This window comes from Cydia splendana, chromosome 1, assembly GCF_910591565.1.
Source record: "Cydia splendana chromosome 1, ilCydSple1.2, whole genome shotgun sequence".
Classification (NCBI taxonomy): Eukaryota; Metazoa; Arthropoda; class Insecta; order Lepidoptera; family Tortricidae; genus Cydia; species Cydia splendana.
The window spans coordinates 29,671,120-29,696,085 of NC_085960.1; the positions used below are offsets into that span (position 1 = coordinate 29,671,120).

At 38.2% G+C, this 24,966-nt stretch overlaps 1 protein-coding gene across 1 annotated transcript in view; it reads left to right on the forward strand.

Moving 5' to 3' along the window:
* LOC134792984 (microtubule-associated protein futsch) overlaps positions 1-24,966 on the forward strand; it is a 150,898-nt gene that overhangs the window by 18,822 nt on the left and 107,110 nt on the right. Inside the window, exons 2-3 of the mRNA XM_063764486.1 lie at positions 17,206-19,538; positions 23,763-23,896. Coding sequence (XP_063620556.1) covers positions 17,206-19,538; positions 23,763-23,896 — 2,467 coding nt within the window. The remainder of the gene's footprint in view (positions 1-17,205; positions 19,539-23,762; positions 23,897-24,966) is intronic.

Genomic DNA, 24,966 nt, shown 5'->3' on the forward strand with positions numbered 1-24,966 from the left:
CTAAGTGCTCATCAAGATGAGTCGGATGACCAAACCATAATGTGCCTTTGTTACACCAAACCTGAGTTCCACTAGGTACTGCCAGGGTACTGGGTCATTTTGCTGAACTGCACGCCGACGTTTCGATTGGCGTGCAGTTCCCATACAAGTTGCAGTCGGGTTGTAGTCCGTCTGTATCGGCCCTAAGTCACTGAAGTTTGTATTAATTATGCTTATCTTTATTTATAATTTTAGCAGTTCCAAGCAATAGTAACACTAAAGGCGCCATTCATTAATTACGTAAGACAATTTTTGCCAGCTTTTGACCCCCTCCAACCCCTATGTAAGAAATAATAAGAATAGGCTGACCCCGTCCAGCCACCAATATAATTTATTTTCAAAAATATATTTTTATGAATGTTTATTTGGACCTGTACAAAGGTACTTGAGCTCGTTTAAGCGAACTCTGCACCGTGTTTGATAGCATAGAGTGTGGAAGTATTATTTTAAACGTCATAATTTCATAGAAATTAAAAAAAATATCGCATCTTTGTGATCTTACTTAAGAACTATGAAAACCCCCTCCCACCCCTTGTAAGAAAAAATAAGATATGTTCGACCCCCCTCCACCCCAAAATCGTCTTACGTAATAAATGAATGGCGCCAAAACTGTATCTCGAACTGAAAATACCCGATTTAAGTTTGCTAACACAACATGACTGATCATCACATCGTCAGCGTCACAAAACATACGAGTAAATTGACCTCCGCAGTAAATATACAGCAAGATTGATTGTTCTAGTAGGTATTCACAAAAACTTAAGTGCTAAAATGGGAATCAAACCAAGTGAAGCGAGGTGGGTTGTATCCAAAATTGTACCCACTTTGGTATTCATCGTTGTTAATGGCGTAAGCGCCATCGACATTATTGAACTTGAAAACACCACATAGGTATCGTCAAAAAGAATAGATAGTATAGAGGGGTCCTGTCATTGTAAATTTTGTAGTCACAGTAAATTTACTGCCATCTATCGACACACGACTAAAACTCAAAATGAAAACGTATAAAGTTATCAAAAAATGTATATATATGGATAAATGATTTTATTATTTTTATATCATTTTGATCCATGTTCATTCAACTAATATCTATGTGTTAAAATTGTTAAATATGAAACGGTGTCGTCACGCCATCTAGCCGAGGATAGGCTAAAGGTGTGTGCGCCATCTATTCGAGAATGACTTTTGCTTCAGTTCCGAGGCACGTTTTTTCCTTAGACTTTATTCGTCTTATACGAAGTTAGATATGTCTTTGGTATCGTATTGTCTGAATACCCACAACACAAACCTTCTTAAGTAGTCAATTTGTATAAGAATGTCCAATATTTATTTATTTATTTATTACTAACGCCATCTGTTAGAGAAAGAAATAATTAACATTAGCACGAATGTTAATTCATCATTTTGCCAACAGATGTCGCTAGTAGTAATACAAAGTGTTATTACTTTATTTTATTTTTTTAGGTTTATAAAATGATATTTTTATGTTTGATAACACATCTAGGCATGAATTTAAATTACTATGTTAAATTTCAAACCTAACAGTGCAGTAGTTTTTCCGTAAAGTGTACCACAAGAATGCATAGTTCGTCGATTAGTGATAGGGCTCGCTTCGCTCGCCCTAATTACCCCTATTTTCCCACCCTTAGGGTAGGATTTTTTTCCAAATTTTTATTATTATTACGACTACTCTGTAAAAGGTTATGCGTGGTCATACGTTACAATCGGTGAGTGAAAAAATCAATCATCCCCTATTTTCCTACCCTTAACGTTGGATTTTTTTTTCCAAATTTATATGGGACCAACTTCGGGGTATACCCTTTCCAATAAAAAAATAATTATCAAAATCGAACACCTCTGTAAAAAGTTATGCGTGGTCATACATAAAAAAAAAAAAAAAAAAATATACGCGTCGACTTGAGAACCTCCTCCGTTTTTTTTTTTCGTCGGTTGAAAAATACAAAAGGAACACCACGTTTCGTTAAAAAAATAAACTGCGACAAATTAAATAACGGAATGCTTAGTGATCCTCTTTCATTCAGTTTATGTTCGTTCAGGTGCGTGCGATGTAGGAAAATTTAGGCACAGTTGCCTATTTGCTCAAGATTGTGCCATTAGGCCGTTTGTTTCGAACTACTTAGTGCCCAGCAATCGAAATCTATCAACCAAATCTAACCCTAATTTAGTTAATCGCTCTGGCGATTAGGCAAATAGAACTAGGTCGGTGGTTCAAAGGAACCTGAACTGAAAGCATTGAACGAATGAATCGAATGATCACGAATGAGATTGTGTGAGCACTCACGTTCGTTCAGCGCATAAAGGAGTTGAAGGTATTCAGCAGTTAGGGTCTGCGCAGACGATGAATTTAACTGAGACTTTAATTTGGTGTGATTATATATTTAATGAAAATGAAAATAAATGAAAGTCCTATGTTAGACATTTAAATGCAAGCAAAGCAGAAAAATAAAGGAGGTTGTGGGTTCCAATCCAAATTGTATATTTTCCAATCCCCCTAAGGTTTTCGGAATGAAATGTAATTTGAGTCAAATTGATTTTACCAGTTGCATGTAGAGGAAAATATTGCTAGGAAACCTGTCCAAATCCGAGTAATCTAAGGAAAATGTCACTGTATTTCATTGATGAGACAAAATTTGTTATAATTGTGTTTTAAGATGGTAAATCTGGTGGATTAAGTAACTTTACGGTTAGCCCCAAATCCTCAACGTCTTTGATAAACCGTTTCCAATTGTAATTCACTTTGTCTGGGCTTTTGCTCTGTGCGGCCTAGATTTTGTACGTGTACACGTATTGATTTTATTCGGTCTGCTGCTGCCATGCTAATGGATTGACCACGACTTTTCATCGTCAAGACACAGATTAGGTATATACAACTTTGGCAGATAGATACTTCATTCCCGTATTATAATAAAAATCGGAATGCCAAGGGGTAGTCAGAGTAATTTTATTGTCCCTTAAAAGCATAAGTATAGGTAACCTACGTTATTTATACATATTGAAACCTGTAATCAGCTATAGTATCACAAACCTTTCATAAATTTCATTGTATATTCATTATATTATATTTGGCCTGGTGATTATTCGTTTAATTGCTAATCATAATCACCACACCTTATAAAACAAAGTACCCCGCCGCGTCTGTCTATTTGTGTGTATGTATGTTCGAGATTTAACTCAAAAATAAAATACTGAACGGATTTTCATGCTTGTTTCACCTATTAATAGAGTGATTCTTGAGGAAGGTTTAGGTACATAATTTATTAAGGTTTTGTGTAACCCGTGCGAAGCCGGGGCGGGTCGCTAGGTGAATAAAAAAAACTGCGTCCTACGTCTACGCCTACTAAAACTGAATAAAAAATGCGGTTTAAATATTTCGATATCTTCCTCTGAAAGACGATCCTTAGCGATAAGTTTAGTTTCCTTACATCATTCGATACAGGTAGAAAACAAATTTAAAATACTCGCTATCAATACCTTCTTAATTTTAACACCAATGTTATTGGCAAAAAGGTCATACATGAATAAAATTCCGCTCCATTTGCATTTGCAAAATTTAATTATTCCAAGAACCGGAAAACGAGACGTGATAATCGTGATCGGTAAGTAAAAGGTCAAATACGCATCGCAAAAAATATATGGCGCCTGAGACTCAGGGGTCTATTCTGTTTTTACAATTTGATAAGGTGCTTGGTCTTGATACGAGCTTGAGTCGTGTCATCAGGCATCTTGCGGACACCAATAAGTGCGAGCGAGATGCTTAAAGTAATGCAGTAAGCGCTAGTGGCTAATGCGACTGCGGCTGACTTCAGTACCCTCCGTACCCTCACCATCTCATTATGAGTTTTACGGGTCTTAAACGCTAGCGACTGCGTCAATTTCAACGCATTGCATCTCGCTTGCACCAATGTCAGTAGAGGCAGATGCATTCTAAGTTAGCTTTCGCAGGCGCTAGCGAATATCATAGCGATACTTGTTGTATCAAAATGAGGTGAAAATCATATCAAATTGTTAAAACAGACTCGGCCTCTCCACTCGTCGCCATCTTGTACTCGGTTACCTAGCTGACAATCCGTAAACTTTATTACAAAGATATAAGAGCCACCTTTGGGCAGTTTACAGTATTAATTGTATAATAATTAAATTCCATCGCAATTCATTTATGATAATCTTAAGCCTTGTCGGAAACATTCGCGTAAGTATTTATTTTATTTATTTGTAAGCTTTAAAAACATGAATGAACGTACTTCCTCTACTTCATATTAATAAATTTAATATTTGATCAGAACTTTTGTGCATAAATATAAATATGTATGTAGTAGGGTAATTCACCAGTAACTGGCCGCCCTAAACTAAAAATGAATTATATTCACCTATAAATATAATTCATTTTAGTATAAGGTGGCCAGTTATTGAAAGCTGGCCATTTATTGAAACCTTATACTAAAATGAATTATGTTTATAGGTGAATGGAATTCATTTTTAGTTTAGGGCGGCCAGTTACTAAAAGTGGCCAGTTACTGGCGAATTACCATATAGACTGCGTAGTGTTTGTTGTTGTTAGTGAAACAAATATACGACTTTAACGAACAAAAATAAAAACAAAGACTCAAAGATTCAACACGTTATATATTTTTTTCACGCCACTGTTCGGAAATGTGGCAATAGATGGTCTAAAACCAAGCTGGAAAGTAGGCAATAGCTGTAGCACCTGGACCACCACTACTACAATGTTTCATTGTTATCATCATCTGTCATTGATGACGGTTCGCTACAGCAATGAGTATCATTTAAAACATAAAAATCAATAAAAGGTCTTTTTTGGCGCAACTTTTTCCTTCAAAAATAAAATTAGGTTATTTATAGGACCAATTTCTTGTTTAAAAACAAAGAAATGTCAAAACCATTTAGTTCATTTTTTTTAACAATTATCCATTCAGTTCACGTATAGGCGTTTTTTACTTTTGAAGCTGTTTGTAGTTTTTTTTAACAAAAACGCTTGTAAGTTTAGAGTCGGTTTGAAGCAAATAACAGAAAAACGCCTCTTAAAAGTGATAAAAAAAGTAAAAAAGGCGGGATCTGAAAATACTTACTGAATTCATCATCATCATCTCAGCCATAAGACGTCCACTGCTGAACATAGGCCTCCCCCTGGGACCTCCATACGTGCCGGTTGGAAGCGACCCGCATCCAGCGTCTTCCGGCGACCTTAACAAGATCGTCTGTCCATCTTGTGGGTGGACGTCCTACGCTGCGCTTGCTAGTCCGTGGTCTCCACTCGAGCACTTTTCGACCCCATCGGCCATCTTCTCTGCGTGCAATGTGGCCTGCCCATTGCCACTTCAGCTTGCTAATCCGGTGGGCTATGTCGGTGACTTTAGTTCGTCTACGGATCTCCTCATTTCTGATTCGATCACGTAGAGAAACTCCGAGCATAGCCCTCTCCATAGCTCGTTGAGCGACTTTGAGTTTTGAGATGAGGCCGATAGTGAAAGACCACGTTTCGGAGCCGTAAGTCATCACTGGTAACACACACTGATTAAAGACTCTCGTCTTGAGGCACTGAGGTATGTCGGACGAAAAGACATTACGTAGTTTCCCGAACGCTGCCCAACCGAGTTGGATTCGGCGGTTGACCTCTTTCTCGAAGTTGGACCTACCTAATTGGACTACTTGTCCTAGGTAGATGTACGAGTCAACAACTTCGAGTACCGAGTTCCCAACAGAGACTGGGATGGGCACAACATTGGCATTTGACATAAGTTTCGTCTTGTCCATGTTCATTTTCAAGCCCACCCGTTGTGAAACTCGGTTGAGGTCATCGAGCATCATGCTGAGTTCCTCCATCGACTTTGCCATGACTACGATATCGTCGGCAAACCGAAGGTGAGTGATGTATTCGCCGTTGATGTTGATGCCAAGTCCTTCCCATTCCAGGAGCTTGAAGGCGTCTTCCATTACGGCAGTAAACAGTTTCGGAGAGATAACGTCTCCCTGCCTTACGCCTCTTCGCAATGGAATCGCCCTCGTGCTCTGCTCCTGTACTCGGACCGACATGGTGGCGTTACTATACAAACACTTCAACACTTCGATGTACCGATAGTCAATATGGCATCGCTGAAGAGACTCAAGCACCGCCCATGTTTCCACCGAATCGAAGGCTTTCTCATAGTCCACAAACGCTAAGCATAATGGCAAGTTATACTCTTCGGTCTTCTGTATAACTTGCCGCAGCGTATGGATGTGGTCTATGGTACTATAGCCTTTTCGGAAACCGGCTTGTTCGGGAGGCTGGAAGTCATCAAGTCTGTGTTCGAACTGAATTGGATAGTGTAAATTGTGTTTGATTAAAAAATACAAGAAACACGTATCTACGCTCGATATAAAAATGTGTTAGTGGAGAAAATGATATTCTTACGCTGACGCCTACCGAAATTCAAGAGACAGCACAGGCAGTGGCTAGTAATTTGCTACCAGAGAAATCGCGGGATAGCACTTATAGTTATGCAAATGTTTTCTTATTTCCTCGCAGTAGTCGTGAAAAGCACTATGTAATGCCTCGGCCGGAAACGCTAAAGATGGACTCGTATTATTAGAGGTATTATTAGACGTAATATTAGAGAGATATCTCAAACGACTCGTCCATCTTTTAGCGGTTTTCCGTCCTCTCCTACAATGTACTATTACTGCAATTTAGAACAGATTTCTATACCCATCTATGTATTTATCGTTCATATTAAAGTCATTGCTCTAATAAGTCTAAATATCTACGTGGGATGTGATGATGATTTGATGACGATCAGATCATTAAACAAACAATCATCTAATATTGACTTATGCGATTAGTGAATTGATAAATATGGTAGGAATGCTAAATCGAAACATTCATTTGATAGGTATAATGCCTCATGCCAGGCGTGGCTCACTCCGCGATTTCGTCGCTTTGCTACAGGTAGCTAAAAGTACATCCGTTCCGCCCCAATTTTGGGGAAAGCCATAAGCCGCGCGTGGCGCTGTCGCCACCTAGCGGCCATATCTGTGCTGATCGTAACGATCGAGAGTGAGTCTTCTGTACCTAGTACATACTATTATTTATTCTGTGCTCATGCCTCGTGTCATAAACTGAAATAGATGTGATGTACTAAAAAAAAGTGACCAAGCCCTCACGTGGCAGTTTATAATTTATAAAATATACAAAGTAGTGTGACTATGACTACATGACTACTTAATTTAAATGATTTGATTTGTTCCTCAAGTTGCAGTTATATGTCGTCATTGTTCTCATGTTATCTGCATGTTAAACATACTTAATCTTTATTTCATAATCAGCTAGGTAGACATATCTAAGATAAAACTTGTATTATGAAATTTGCATGTATCAATAAAATTACTTAACCAAACACTTCTTCTAAAGAATGAAAGAAGCTTAAACGGTTTAAATTTAGTACATAGAAATGGAAAGTCTAAACATAGGTTACACATAGGTGTAGGTACTATCATATGAAGAATTTAGTACTTTAGTTGTCTTAGTTAGTTTCGAAGACGGTTCTAAAGTTAGAAGGCTTCTTGACTAAAATGAACTAAAGACAAATATTGAACTAGACTCGAGTTTAACCGAGTTCAAGCCCCTGATGGTGTTCGTTTAAGGGTATTGTGTAGGTATTAATACAAATACTGACTCGCATAAATACGAGGTTACTTGAGATTTCGTCACTAGTTGTTAACGTAGTGTTATGATGAACCGTACGGTTACCATCAGTTTATCACTGACATAAACGCCGTCGAGAACGTAATTTACTGTCTATACATCTCGCTCGCACTCGCATATTAGTGCAAACGGGATGTATAGAAAGTAAATTACGTTCTCGACGGCGTTTATGTCAGTGAGAAACTGATGGTAACCGTACTGGAGATATTGTCGCCTTACGTCAAAAAGCGTAGGTATTCTGTATTCGAGTAAGTAATAGTAATGGGTCTCTATTGTTTCCCAAATAGTTTTAAGACTTTTAAGTCATAATGTATTGTTTGTCCGAATTTTCGTTAGTCATAATTGGTTTTTCTCAGAAACGCGTAACTTTTCAGGATTGCCATAAAACAAACCTAACCTAACCTAACCTATCTATAGAATAACCTTACGAAAATCCTGAAAACTTAACGGTTTCAGTTTTATGACTAACGATAATATGACAAACACTAAATTATGACTTAAAACTTTATGGGAAACAAAGGGACCCCAATAGTAATACATTACGTTTAGGTTTTAATTGAGTGTTGATGTTCACTGTTATTGCAAAGGTGTAAGGTCTAATAACGATCAGGATACTTTTATTAATTAGTACGAGTATGTAGAGGTATAATTAAATGATTTTTTTTGCAATGTTTTCTTAACTACCGATTTTTGTTGATAAACATGTAATATAAAAGGTAGCGGACAACAAACTTCTTTTGACAAGAATCTACATATATAAAAACCGGTTTATACGGCAGTTATCATGATACATATTATAAATAATATTCGTATAGGTATACGTTCTTTGACACATTTTGCTACCTTATTATTGAATATCAATAAAGATAACATTAACACTGCAATTATTCTAAAAATGAAGTACCTACTTATCTAACATTTTCTGTCTTTTAGCACTGCGTTCAAATGTTACCTTTATTTTACAGAAAAGAGGGCTTACTTTTGAAGGGAAATGGAATTAGGTAGGTAGTAGAATTAGAAAGAAAACGTGTCATATAACGGTTTATATGCGATTTTACAACACATATCTAATCTGCAGGGCGTGAACTAGGCAAATAGTTAACTGATTACATATCGGTGAAGTTAAACACATACTTTTAAAACAACTACTATTATGGGTACAATGATTAGGTACACCTGTTTCATTTTCAATTTGTCATGAAATTTGGTAGGTATTGCTCCAAGATGAACTTAATGTCATGGACCATGCCACCATCACTGCACATAAAAGGTAGAATCCTATAGAAGTGGTATACGCGTGCCTCCGTGAGGGACAAAACATAGGCAATGCGACACTATGATTGGTCGAATTTATTTGTTGCCCACCTTAACCCATACTAATTTATGGTGGGGAATAAAAAAAAATGTGAGACTGTGACAAGGACAAACAATAATAGCGCTTTCGCTGCTACTCCTACTGAAAGATACATAAAACTATCCCTCACTCGCTCATTTCCCCCACCCATCAATCCCATCATGCCTTATCCAGTTAAAATACTATTAGATTCATCTGAAACCGAAGGTTCGGTTTTGCTCTAGTTTCGGCTAAAACCGAACCTTCGGCTCAAACATGATTTTTATGCCGTAACCTGCCAAAACCTTAATTATTGCACAGTAATTACTTTTTTTTAACGCTACAATTGGCGAACAGTCCATTTTCTTAGCAATTAGTTCAAGTTATGAACTATAAATGTGTGGAAAGTGGAGGAATCAGGCTGCAAACCGTCAGTTCCGTTCAGGAGTTCATTCATTCGGTAATATCACCGATTCCACGTATTGCAGATCGTGCCTACTCGCTCTGATTGTTGTGCAAACTTGGTCGATAAGGCACATTACACACTTATAACATTTACCGCGTTTTGAACATATTAAAACAATTTTAAAGGGTGAAAATTGTTTTCACTGAATGCCATTATTATCCTCGAGTTGTGCGTGATGGTGAAGCGATTGAAGTAAGGAAACACCCCAGAAATTTTTATATGAAGATGGTTTTAACACTTTTAACTTGGGGACCAGTGATCCAGAAGTTGGTGAAGCCCAGTTCCTTCCATTCCAGTTCCAATTGATTCCTGGGGTTTTGTAAATTAATAATTTAGGTACATTTAGGTACTAATAAAATACAGTAGGGTGCCGATTTTTGAATTCCGACCGCTTGATTTCGGCACTCGAAAATCGGCGGAAAACGGAGAAATGCTAATTCATAAAACACGAGCGACAGAAATTGGGAATCGAGTGGTATTGACCACTCGTTTTCAATTCTATTAGAATTTAAATGTCTAGAAGTGGAGATATTATGAAACGAAATACACGAAATTGAGCGGTCGAAATTCAAAAATCGGGCCCTAGTAGTGTATGTAAATCTCGCTCTAATTTCTTCGCTAGCGGCTAGGTTTGTGTGACTCTCAATGTGAATGTGCCCTAAGTCAAACATCATACGCGCGTAACGCGTAAACACACTCATTATACTATCTATGCCTTAAATAATATCAGCAATAGTATACTTTCCAATAAAGTGATATATCGGTCCTATTGCGTATAGTGTTAACGATACGTCCGTTTCGAAATTAACAATCAATCACACTCCGTTGCGCTTCGTTGACGTTGCTTGTTAAACAGAGACGATAAAGAATAAAGATTGCTAACCTCCATAAAAAGTTACGTTCCCGCAAACTGTCAGAGCTCATTTTTATAAAAAAATATTTTTATTAATAGAGCATTGAAAACGGTTAACATTATATCGAGATCTGTCTTCAGTCAGTTGTTAAACGTATGAGGTGTCAAATTTTACCTGTACCTACATGTTCAACTTATTAGAGGTGTACCTATTTGTTTAGATAATTTTAAAAACTTTGGGGGCTAGCCAAGATGACAATCGTTTGCAGAAAACGAAACGAAAGGCTAAGGTAAACGTAAATAATGTATGGAAATGATAGCGTTTCGTTTCGTTTTCTGTCATCGACGATTGTTATCTCGGCTAGGTCCACTGGCTCGCTTTGTTACTTCTGCTGCTTAGTCTGCCTTTTCACTGAAGCGAAGACGAGCGGAGATAAAGAAAATCAACCAATAGCATAGGTTGTACTCCACATCTTTTCCCCGCTTCGCTGAATTACAACCATCTCATCATTCTCATCTCGTCTCCACCTCATCAAAAGGCAGGTTTATACTGTATCTGCTATTTTACAGGTACAGCAGAATAATCTATTTGGTTGGGACATAATTCATCAATCTAAGATTTTCTAAGTTAAGATATGGTCTTCGTATGTTGCAATGTTGCCTTGTAGCCATTTTCCTAGCTTATCGTTATCTGCGTCTATTCCAAGGCCGAATATGCCGGCGCGAGAAGATATTTACGATAGCGGAGTCTACGGTTAACATTTTAACAAAACCCACGCTACACGTTCAGATTTTAGCGCCAGCTTTTAGAATGTAGGTACAGGATGTATTTTTAATATTCTTTTGTTACCAGTACATATTATAACAACTGTCTTTCTCTGAAATTTGGTGTGGAGATAGTTTAAGGCCAGGGAAAGGACAAACGGTAGTTTTTATTAATCATCATCATTCCATGCAGACGAAGTATCCAGCAGAAGCAAGTAAAAAAAACCGGGCAAGTGCGAGTCGGACTCGCGCACGAAGGGTTCCGTACCATAATGAAAAAAAAAACGGAAAAAAAAAGCAAAAAAAAAACGGTCACCCATCCAAGTACTGACCACGCCCGACGTTGCTTAACTTTGGTCAAAAATCACGTTTGTTGTATGGGAGCCCCATTTAAATCTTTATTTTATTCTGTTTTTAGTATTTGTTGTTATAGCGGCAACAGAAATACATCATCTGTGAAAATTTCAACTGTCTAGCTATCACGGTTCGTGAGATACAGCCTGGTGACAGACAGACGGACGGACGGACGGACGGACGGACAGACGGACGGACGGACGGACGGACGGACAGCGAAGTCTTAGTAATAGGGTCCCGTTTTACCTTTTGGGTACGGAACCCTAAAAAATTCGTGTGGTGTGTTTTTTTCTGATTCTTCTGTATTGTAAAAAGTTTCCTTAATAACTTCATGCCTCCATTAGCATTACGCATTTTCCTAATACCTCGGTAGTCAATTATAAGATTTATAAGGGCTTGAAATAACTCTAGATTGTAGAAAAGTGTGAACTTACACCAATTAAATTATGAAATTTTACTAAGCCGTGATGTTCGGTAGCGGTACCCTCCAAATACCCGTGGCATTTAAAAACGTAACATGTGTTATTGTGTATGTTTTGTGTGGCGTACGTTTTGGAGAACGGTGTCGCTGCCTATGCGCGCACGCACCACCCGTGACCGCGCCGCTCCTTGAACCGTGGTAAGCGGCTTCGTACTATACCAAACTAATCACGAAACTCTACCATAGGCTCTAGTCACTATTAGTTGAGTTGTGTTGTGAAAATTACAGGAAAAATTTAAAAATGCACCGCAAGAGTGACAAGACCGGTCTAATCGCTCTTAACTGATTGACATGATTGGTTAAAACGATTGGACAGGTGTTCCAAAAGGTCGGAAGTTCTGGCTCCAATTTCACCACGGTGACAGGTGCGACAATTGTAAAACATCACTGTTGCTGACGTCACAGGCATCCATGGGCTACGGTTACCGCTTAGCATCGGGCGGGCCGTATTCCTGTTTGCCACCATCATTGTTTTATTTAAAAAAACTTTATTATATCGGAAATAAACAGATATTTCTTTTGCTAAGTTTATGACAATTGTCACAAGAAACACTACAATTGTCACGAAATTCCGACATACACCTCATTACCTGTCAAGAATTACCTACAATTCTTCTAAATCTTGACAATTGTCAGAAACTTCGCAAAAGAAATATCTGTTTTTTTCCGATATAATAAAGTTCTTTTAAATAATACAATGATGGTGGCAAACAGGAATACGGCCCGCCCTATGGTAAGTGGTAACCGTAGCCCATGGATGCCTGTGACGTCAGCAACAGTGATTTTACAATTGTCGCACCTGTCACCGTGGTGAAATTGGGGCCTGGTCTTGTCCGAAGCGGTGAATTTGTAAATTTTTCCTTATAGGTAGCACGAGGCAGTTCTGTACTGAATTGTCAACATTTTCATATAAAATCTGCGCCAGCTTTCGACCTACCTATTATATATCGTCGTTGCGCTTACCAAATCTTATATGTGCGAGATCTTAATCAAATGAATTAATACCTTATGTATTTTGTTGCTAGGTAACTATTTGTCAATCAAAATTCGAACACATATCAGCTTTGAAAAGCGCAACGACGATATTAGCAAATTAAATTAGCAACAAGTAGGTAAACCCTATTATCATTCGCTTGTAGTGAAGTTTTTCCCTCATATCGGCCGTACATGGGGGTTACCCGCATTATTTTTTACCGTAAAACCACCCAACTATAGTACAGTCAGCGTCATATAGTATTCTAATTAAATAATATGTATGGCGTACCGAACTATTTGAATAAGTACTTTGGATGCTACCTACTATACGACGCTGACTGTACTGATTACTATATTGGTCCACAAGTTCAATACTTAATTAAGTATAAATATCAATGTCCCTTTGGATTTGTCTGACTTCTTCTCTTCTTCTTTTTTATTTATAAACATACATTGCCATAGAATTACGAAATTTAAGTAACAGTAACACCTGAACAAAGATATTCGAGTTAATTCTCCGTGCTCTTTTTACCGACTGCCTGTCTAATCGAAATCTTTGCACCGATGCCACATCGTGACGAAAATTTTAGACAACAGGGGACCTAGCCAAGATGCCAATCGTTGGCTACCGTACAGAAAGGACACTTCCTACAAAACCGAAGTTTGACAGCGATTCGGGCACGAATCATGCTATCCCTTTCTAGTTGTATGGCACTATCCCTTTCGGCTATTTAGGGTTGTCAAAATCGAGTCATTATCTTATCTGTGATCGTGCACGCAAAAGGAAGTCTAGTGGTGCCAACCCTAATAATGGCTCCGAGCAATGCTGAGCCGAACGGAGCCGAGTTTGCCCGAAGTGAGGAGTGTCTTCCCACTGACCGTAGCGAACGAAACGCTTTATATATCTGTCTCACTGTGCTCATTTCTTTAATTGAATTTCGAACGAAATTGCAATTTTCCCCGTTACCGCAAACCTCAGTCCTATTAAAGGTATTAACTGGTTTTCATAATCGTGAATGAATACACTTCCTTTATTCGTTTCCTTATAGTCGACAATAACTGGTTGCAATTATTAATACCTATAAATACATGAATAAATTTGAAATGGCATTTCAAATTATCTTAACACGAAACTACACTAAAGTACAGATAGCGTGAGAAATAAAGAAAAGTTAACAACATTAAACGATAATACAGTCAGAAAAATAACAATTATTATGGTAATTGATAGTGTATCATCAATTGAATCAATTCATCACGCAATTATATCGAAATATCGAAGCCTGCTGCACGTAGGTACAATAACTTTTATTAAGTAGGTCCCTCTACCTATATCATATATCATTGATTGTAATATGTGCAAGGATTTTACATAATTACTAAGTGCATTAGTTTTATTACCTAATTTAAATCTGTTAAATTAATGTTACTAATAGTTAGGTATAAATTAGGAAAAAATCAACACATTTTTTTTATGATTAAGTACAGGACTGATTATGAACTAATCTACAGCAAAATAGTGTGGAAGGAAACTTCTTAGAAATTTGTTAAAACTTTTCTCGGCAATTGAATGTAGGTAGTGTAGGTACATACTCGAGACAAAATAAGAAATTTAAATAATACTTACCTACTTTAATTCTTTTTATTTCGTGTAAAGTTCAAGCTCGGCTTTAAACACAGTGGCGTAATTCGATATCTAATTATCGATATGTCGAAGGTGACATGTCAATTGACACGATAGCGGTCATTTCTTTCATGTTTTATGTGTAACACTTAACACTTGTTAAAAACAAATTTACTTGGAAAGTCAAGGTATACCTACTCGTATCTGGTTTCTTATTTATAATTTAAATATTCACCTTATTTCTCTGGCACGGAGCTTTGCTTGGCATCTTGGCACTGAGGTTTGCTTAATATTTAATTCATATTGCTTGTACAATAAACGAGTATATGACGTCCAGACGGCGCCGTACATTTTGGGACACTTACAGACTTCGGCGCCCTATTTGACGCTCACGCTGTTCCAAAGAATAGATGAGGCCTTTGCTATAACGAATCTGCCCAAAAAATAAAAAAAAGTTGATTTGAAGCCAAAAATATAGATTTACAGGTGTGTCGTGTAAACATAAAGTATATATGTACTTTAAAACGGTTACATTGTTAAGGGGAAAATTTTACTTATGTTTCATAAAATTCAGTTTTAACATTTATTTTTAAGATCTTGACTTGTTGGCAAATAATTCTCTTAAACAAGCTAAAGTAACGACATTATTATTACTTACCTACTGACCACGAGCATTGAGTTATGCGGTCTATAGTGATCTAGTTATAGCCTTCTTATAATTATGTGCAATTATCTTTTGGTTCCTTACCGCCTGCACAATATAGTTACAAGCAGTACGTTAACTTATAAATATACGTTTTATAGAAGAAAGAATTGAATATTTTTGCTATAGTTTCAAATTCCATTGTGTAAGTAACAACAGGAAATTGTTTCCCTAAACCTCAGATTAGGGCTATAGTAGGACATGTTACCAAAATTTCCAAATACCAAATAAAGTCACTTCGGGGAAAGGTGAGGGATTTTACATATTTGTAAGAAAACCAAATGCATTCCATTCTTTGCTACCAGGCTACCAGCGGCTGTAGTTTTCGTGAACGATAGGATATGCTCCCAGTACTGCTTTTCTATACAAAATCAGTTCCAGAACAGGGAATTCCCGGTTCTCGCTATAGAAATTCAGTCCCAGGAGCATTTCCTAGCACTAATCAATGTGATACTGATAACGACATGCTTTGCCAAAGAGCAAACGTCACTATTTGCAAGTTTTGCAACTGTTTTTCCCTGTCATTATCGCGTCGATAACGTGACTATTATATCCGTAAACTTGTAAAATATGGTGTTAAAAAACTGTGTGTAATATTGGTCTTGGGCCGCCGGTTCGCCATCCATATAAGAGGTTTAGCCATACATAATGCATTGAGCGGAGTGGCAAGCGATGTATGACGACACACTGGTCACGCTGGCTGCGTGCCTGCATTCAAAGCCTTTATAACTACATTCGTACAGTGTTGATGCTGTATATCATTGTTCAACTTCACATGTCAGAGTATGGCCATAGTTTATTAGGCACAGTATTAATATTATCACCAGTCATCACGCCATCAATGCCATCGCCGGGAAAATAATGACGTTGGGTAGATTTAGAAAATCAAATTCTGTCGTCATTTCGGTGGATTTCTTAAATACTTACCTATATTGTGGTCAATTTATTTATACTTAATTACGAGTTACGAAAGGTCGTTGGGTCCTAAAGTTAATGACTGCTGAAGCTATCCTTCCCCCTCCCTTTACAGGGGACAAACGTTTGAATTAGCTTGACAATCGTGCCAAGCTGCTTCGCCTGAGACAAAACGACTATTTATCCCACTATAAGCCCAAACATTCAAAACGTGAATAGACCCAGCATTTTCAAAGTTAGGTTTTTGGCAATCGTACCTACTCTTTTTAAACTTGATTGAGAAATAATACACCTTCTTCTAAAACAAACGGTTACTCTCTAGTTCTTATAAAATAATATACGCGACCCTGATCGCTAATTATAGCATAGTTAATTATGCTTATGCTCTGCACGTTTGTGAATTATAGTAATGACATCATACTATAATGGAAACTACTACGATGATGTATCTACAGAATACGGTTTTAATTAAATTATTATTTCGCTATGTACATAGTTATCTTATTCATTGCAATTACCAGTGTTTTTGCGTTCAAAACCTTGCATTGTTTAAGACTTCTTCATTACAAAGAAGTCTTGTGAAAAATAAGACTGCAATAAAAACGTACTATATAATTCATTTGAGTTATTACTTAATAAAAATTCTGGAGAAAAACTTGTCCAGGTGGATCTGGTCCCAAATTAAGAAGAGGTAGAGGTCGAACTATGTACAATTGTACACTAATAGCATATAAGCGACGAATAACGAAAATAAGGCAGTAGGTGCCCATTGAGGCCTAGGCTTGTACGACGGATTAATTGCTCGATTAATGTGTTTAACGATTAGTAATTTTCATGCTGTTGCTGGTTGTATCTTGCAGCAATTAAATGTACAATTTTAAATTCTATGCTAATAAAAAGATTAAAATCTGATGGAACAAACTAAATATAGACAAGGAAAAACACTTTATTCATATTCCTGTTGTTTGTTGCAGATCCCCATCGACAGAAATGGCAAGCTGCGCATCCGAGGCATCTACTCCATGAAGAGTATTGATGTCATCAATCCCTCCAAGGACAAACAAGCCGACACAGCAGATAAGACCAAAAACATCGATGCGGGGACTAAAGCGGACAACAAAGAACTATTCTGTAGTAACTACCTGAACCTAGTTCCAAAAATGAGCTTGAGCTTAGATAAAGGACTGGAGAAAAACCCCCGAATATTAGATTTAAGGGAAAAGTTGAACGAAATAACTAAAAAGCAGGACAGAAACGTGGACAAAGAAACTAAAGGACTGATTAATGGTATCACCCAACTAGTCGATGAAAAGGAACAAGACGAATCTGGCCCTTACAGCCTCTTGTTCGATCTTCAACCATCCACGTTCAAAGAAAGTATTGAAAAAGATCTGCTGCATACGCAAAGCTTAAAGAACTCGACTGTTTCAATTAACAAAAGTGCCGAAAGACTTCCCAACGTTATAAATTTCGACGAAAAACCGATGAGAGAATTCGAATACTCATGCGAAAATCAAATTACCTTCCCTGTTACGAAAACGTTTAATACTCACTCAAGGTCTGACCTCTGTCTGCAACTCAAATCGCAGATAAACCCTCGAATATATGATACGAATTTGAGCCCCAATGATAATTCACTTAATAGGACTAATGAAGAAAACTCACTCGATGATAGTTTGGGAATCTTAACTCCAGATCAGATGGATGATATTTGCTACCTAGAAAATGCCTTTTCTCCAACTGTGGAAGGACTTCCTATATTCTGTGATAACAATGAAAGTAAAGTGTCGCCTGATTGTAGTGATACTCCATCAACTGATAAGACTGACAGCAATTCAGCAGTTTCGACGATACAAAATGATGAGTTTGAAAGAAATGACTGCACTGCTCCCATATCAAGAAACATAGAATCGGTAAAATCCGAGAAATTATCGAAATCTTGTGATAATTTATCTGCTCAAAACACTAACTGCTTAACGACTAAAATCAATAACTCAGTGACAAGCATGGTTAAAGAAAGTACAACGGAACAAATAGACATTGCCAAAGACGAGTTAATCCCAAATGTGATAGATGATGAGTTCATGCCTTCTATTCACAGCAGTATTTTAGAGCCAGTCAGTTCCATAGCTGAGACTACAGTAAATCTAGAACTACCATTAGACTGTAAACTTGAAAACCGTCTGGTAGTTCAAAGGATAGAACAAACACCGTCACCTGAAGATTTGCCTCTAGACAACTCTGACATTAACGGCGAAATTAGTTATAACTCCCAATTCTCCAACTCAACATTGCATGATTCACAGACATATTCTGACAACAAGAACGACTACCAGAAATCAATGGAAACATCCAAAGTTTCCAATAGCTTTATTACCAGTATAACTAGTATAACGAGCTTGGATGGTTATCAAGGCGACGGGGAAATGTCGAGGCCAGTCAGCAGAACTGCGGACCATTCTATAGAGCCCCGTGAAGATGTCATAGAAATGGAATGGCAAAATGTTCCTGTCACCAGGCGGCCAGATCCTATGACCGATTCAGACTTCTTCACTGAAAGTGACGCAGATGGCCTCGACGATCACATGCACCGGGGAGATAGAAAGGCACAAGTGATAGACGGAGCTCTATATGGTGGTAAAAATAGCAACGGTAACCCGCCTCTGATGGTGAACAGGAATGATGATTCATGCATGGAGTCAAGTGGTGTTTACACAGATTTCGAGAATCATCGTCAGTCACCTGTGTTTTTAAATGTCATCGACGACATGTCTCCTGAGGGCTCGACACCATCAACACAATCTGAATTAAGTCAAAAGAACATTAATTCAGGAGAAAGCAATATTTATTGCACTCCTAAAGAGTGTACGAACGAAGACTCATTTAATCCGACTGTAGAGGAAGATAAGACTCCTAAGAACTCTAGCAAGCGTAATTCTCTGAACAGCGAGAAAGATGTTAGATCGAACGCTAAAAGCAAGGACGAAAAGAGGAGCTTTACACTTAAAAAGTACAAAATGCCTAAACGTGATGTGCCAAGCAAATTAAAAACAATGTTAGCTAATCGGAATACGGACGCCGATAACAGTGTCCAAAGTAGCCCGAAGACTGTGAAAAAGATGGACCGACGAGAAAGCCTTACCAAGAAGAATTCTTTGGATATAAAAACGGATTACAAGATGAAATCTTTCAAAGACATCAAGTCGAAGGTAGACTGTTCTTTCTCCTTGCAAAGATCTCAAACTGCTTGCAGTGTTAGTAGGATGTTGAGCTCCAAGTCTACAAACACGAACATTAAGCCTAAGAGGTAATTATTATTTAATATTCTTTAATAGTTTTATTACATATACTTACTACACAGTTATATACATCTGACTGCGTTGCGTATAGTTAAATGTGTATTTGTATATTCCTATTGTTCCTTCATATAATAATATACTTACGCAGGATTAATTTACAACTCACAAACATAATATGACACAATAATTTGATGCCGTAATAGGAAACTAATCTTTACGCTAATGTTCACATAAGCATTAACTAAGTAGGTATAGTCAGTCAAGAAAGTGGTTTACCACTGTTCGACTCTATCAATCAGATAATAGAGTCGAAAAGTGGTAAACCACTTTCTTGGCTGACCGTACGTAAACTGATATATCTGCCTTACCTTGCTATGTGATCATGTTTTTCATATTTAACATACATTAAATACGAAACTAAACATAGTTCGTTCGATTCAGAGACGTAATGCGTCATACATAAGACTTAAATTAGATTTCAAAGAGGTACAATTAAGAGCGCTATTACATTTCGGCGTTGAGCGAGTTTAGGTATTTTACGCGCTGCGGCAGGCCGTGCGAGCTCAGTATGCCGATCCCTTCTACCACACTCGCACTACAATGATGGATTAAACATTCTTGATCCTTCGCGAAGCATATTGAAATCAACCATAACAACACTAACTGTACTTAACTTTTAAAGTTCTAAAACTGTTATTTGGTAAGTACGAAAATACTAAATGCAGTGCAAATGTGCATAGGGGCTGTTCATAAATTACGTCATCTATTTTTGACGATTTTTGACCCCCCCCACCCCTCAAATCATCCAAAAATCAAGCTTCGGATGAATCTGTTTCCTCCTACGTCATGTTACCATCATCCGAAGTCCAGACCCCCCCCCCCCCCCTCGACTTCTCCCATTTGAAACGACGTAATTTATGAATAGCCCCATACTCGTACTTATGAAGGTATATTACTCGAAAGAAATTATAGGTACCTACTCGCTTATTTACATGTTTCGTCATTGCATTTGGTACCTATAGGTTGTAAAGTTTGTATCAACGAGGGTTTAAAAACGAACTGGTACTGAGGATCTGATGATGATTAAGGTGGTCACGGATACCAATCAACCATGTAGTAACATGATTAGGCTCGTTTGATTCGTCTCAACAAGATCTTTGACACTGAAGATACACAGGGTCTGATGATGGAGCTGGAAGGTGGCCACGGGTACCAGTCTATCATGTAACTAAACAACTTCGTGTTTGGGCTTGTTTGATTCGTCTCAACAAGATCTTTGACACAAGACAGTACTCAGGGTCTGATGATGGAGCTGGAAGGTACCATTACCACTCAACCATGCAACTAAACCACATCGTGTTTAGGATCGTTTGATTCGTCTCAACAAGATCTTTGACACTAGGTGATACTCAGAGTCTGATGATGGAGCTGGAAGGTGGTCACCGGTACCAATCAACCATGCAACTAAACCACTTCGTGTTTAGGCTCGTTTTATTCGTTTCAACAAGATCTTTGACACAAGATAGTACTCAGGGTCTGATGTTGGAGCCGGAAGGTGGTCACCGGTACCAATCAACCATGCAACTAAACCACTTCGTGTTTAGGCACGTTTTATTCATCTCAACAAGATCTTTGACACAAGGTAGTACTCAGGGTCTGATGATGGAGCGCGAAGGTGGCGACGGGTACCTGTCTATCAGCTCCATCATCAGACCCTGAGTAGTATCTTGTGTCAAACATCTTATTGCGACGAATCAAACGAGCCCAAACACGAAGTGGTTCAGTTACATGGTAGACTGGTACCCGTGGCCACAGTCCAGCTCCATCATCAGACCCTGAGTACTAACTTGTGTCAAAGGTCTTGTTGAGACGAATCAAACGAGCCTAAACACGAAGTGGTTTAGTTGCATGGTTGATTGGTACCGGTGACCACCTTCCGGCTCCATCATCAGACCCTGAGTATTATCTTGTGCCAAAGATCTTGTTGAGACGAATCAAACGAGCCCAAACACGAAGTGGTTTAGTTGCATGGTTGATTGGTACCGGTGACCACCTTCCGGCTCCATCATCAGACCCTGAGTAGTATCTTGTGTCAAACATCTTATTGCGACGAATCAAACGAGCCCAAACACGAAGTGGTTCAGTTACATGGTAGACTGGTACCCGTGGCCACAGTCCAGCTCCATCATCAGACCCTGAGTACTAACTTGTGTCAAAGGTCTTGTTGAGACGAATCAAACGAGCCTAAACACGAAGTGGTTTAGTTGCATGGTTGATTGGTACCGGTGACCACCTTCCGGCTCCATCATCAGACCCTGAGTATTATCTTGTGCCAAAGATCTTGTTGAGACGAATCAAGCGAGCCCAAACACGAAGTGGTTTAGTTGCATGGTTGATTGGTACCGGTGACCACCTTCCGGCTCCATCATCAGACCCTGAGTACTATCTTAAGTCAAAGATCCTGTTGAGACGAATAAAACGAGCCTAAACACGAAGTGGTTTAGTTGCATTGTTGATTGGTACTGGTGACCACCTTCCGGCTCCATCATCAGACCCTGAGTACTATCTTAAGTCAAAGATCTTGTTGAGCCGAATCAAACGAGCCCAAACACGAAGTGGTTTAGTTGCATGGTTGATTGGTACCGGTGACCACCTTCCGGCTCCATCATCAGACCCTGAGTACTATCTTGAGTCAAATAAATACATATAGAATGTCAGGTCGTTTCAAATATTTTTAATCCTGTCCGGTAGTTTATTAAACTGTACCATTATAATACTATAAAAACAGTGCTAGGATCAAAGTCTCTCGTTGCGGTTTACACGCACACAGTATAGCGTTTTACACGGCGCCCGCCGCACACAATGATAAAAAACCTCGTCGTCGCCGTTGAAAATGTGCGGAGCCGACCGACACACGTCCTGCCTCTACAAGCTCTGCCGCGGCACTGAGCTGGCGCAGCGCGCGTCATCGGTAATATAGAGTAGTTTTCAAAAAATTGCCAAAAAATTATAGTAGAATTTCATAAACACTAATGTATACCAACAGTATAAGCAAACGTTGCAGATTGCTTGAGTATGAAAATGACTTCGATATTAAGTAGATTTTCGTAGGAATTGACACTTGTTTCGGAGAGAAAATCGAGTTCGTTTTACTTTGATTTTCTCTTTCTCAAAGGTATGTAGGAAAAATATAGTTTGATATGCCTAAAGTACAGGGTATTAGTAATACAAAATAGCCAGGTTTAGCAGAGTAAAATTCTCAACATTTCCTAATAAGAGCTCGCCATTCAGTGCTTCACGGGGTTTTTCGGAAACGACCATCAGAAAAAAAATCATTACTAATTTAATAAGTCCTTTTTCTAATATTTACAACGATATTTATAAAGATAAGAAGACGCTTTTACTGGAACAAGTACTCATTGTTTCTAATAATGAGCGCAAAGTCCTGAATTTCGTCGACTAGTATCATCAATTTTGCATTATTTCGACTTTTCTTGTAAGAGCGCTCTTAATGCGTTTGTTTTTTATAGTGTTTCAAGTATTGTGTTGCAATCAAACTCAAATGTTTTAGTCGTCAAAACAAACTTGCTGCTGATGGGTATCAACTCAATGCTTTTTCAACGGTATTGAAATTTCAACTTTGTTCAATTGAAATAAGTTTTACTATTAAACAATTAAGTTTGAGTAGATTTTATACCATGAAATAGTGTGTAGTTATATTGATAAGCCTTGAAGTGTTCTTGAAATTTTTAAATAAATATTTTTCCTAAATATAGGGGTTATGTGAATTACGGCGTGTTATGCCCATCAGGTGGATTTGTAGCATTTTGATTAGATTCTTTATGTAGCAAACTTTACTATTACTTAGTGTATAGATAGAAAAATACTTGGTAGTTAGCAGTCTATCTCGCGGGCGAGATACTGTCGCGGCCGCCCCTGCTGTATTAGCCCTATTAACCTTAAAAATTGTAGACAGAAGTGATACTACACAACATAGCGTTCAAGATCATGGTAAGGTTGAACCTCGATCGAAACCTTGTTCCACAAGATCGCACCTTATGTGGCGATTTTCCTCTACAGTAAATTATATTGACTTTATTTATTGCAGATTGCCAATCAGACATTTAGAACAATCTATCACATCTGTTAACAATTAATGCTTGGGTGAACCTACTTAAGATTCACACGAAATAAATCATAACACAACTAACTAGACCATTCGTTTTTTACAGCCGCCACATGCGTATGCGCATGGAGCTCGGCTCGGCCGCCGGCAGCGGCAAGAGCAGCCTCCACAGCTCGCAGAGCGACCTCAGCGCCAGCACGCCGCTGGGGAAGCACCCGGCCAGCCGCTTCCCTCTGATCAGTGAGTACTGTTCAACATTCCTTAACCTACAGCCCAATATCAACCTTCGTGCATTCCGACAAGCGACATGATTCACGATGACGCGCCGCGGACGATAGGCATGGCGTTCGAAGGTTTAATAGGAGCATTTAACGGAACTGTCCGAAACATTCACATGCTCTTGCATGCAATTTAATCAAACGAAACTGCTACTACAATCTTCACTAAATTCCCGTTTGTTCAAATAGAACACGCTGGAATCGAACTAGCTGTTCCTTTATGTGAATTATTCCATGGCATATTATTATGCTTAGAATTTACTAAGAATCTACATGAGCTGATTCCGCTTTCTGCTTAGTGTAATTTATGTAGGCGCTCGAGTTTGTAAATATTACTAAATATCTTGTGTGAACATTCTAAAGCGCCTGCGGTTTTATTTCTCTCGCGATGTGCTCTGGAGAAACAACTATTCATAGGCGCTTAAGTTATATGACAACGTTGATGCAAGTATTACGATGTATTTTAAGTCAACTAAATCGCGATATACTTTTCTGTTTAACTTTTTGACCTCCGGCGTATAAAAGGGGGTTACCGTGTGTTTTAAATAGCTACAGGGTGTGGGAAGTGGGAATCATAGCTCCGAAAGGAAAACCGTTTTGAGTGCAGTTTTCGGTAAAAAAATGTGATATTAGGTACTTACGATGGTTCTTGGATAGGTTTTAATTCACTAGATGGCGCTTTTAAAATTTTGTTGGTGGTTTTTAAAAGTAAAAAGATTTATTTTACTTCTGCCAGTCTGTAGCTTGAATCTCGTTTAGTAAGGTTCAAATGAAGGTAGAGTCCGGCTAAGCTAACTTTGCACTGACTTGAATATAACAAAGTGAAGGAGTGTCATTATTAACGTCATTTTTTCATATAAATTTGACATTAATGAAGACATTGCTACACTTTATCGTCATTGCAAATGCCAAGTAGAGTTAGCTTGTTCTGACTCTAATTTCTTTCCTACCATTTTATCAATTAGCCTGAGATGTATACTCACGTAGGTATCTATTTTTGCATTGAAACTATAATTCAAGTACGTAATGCAT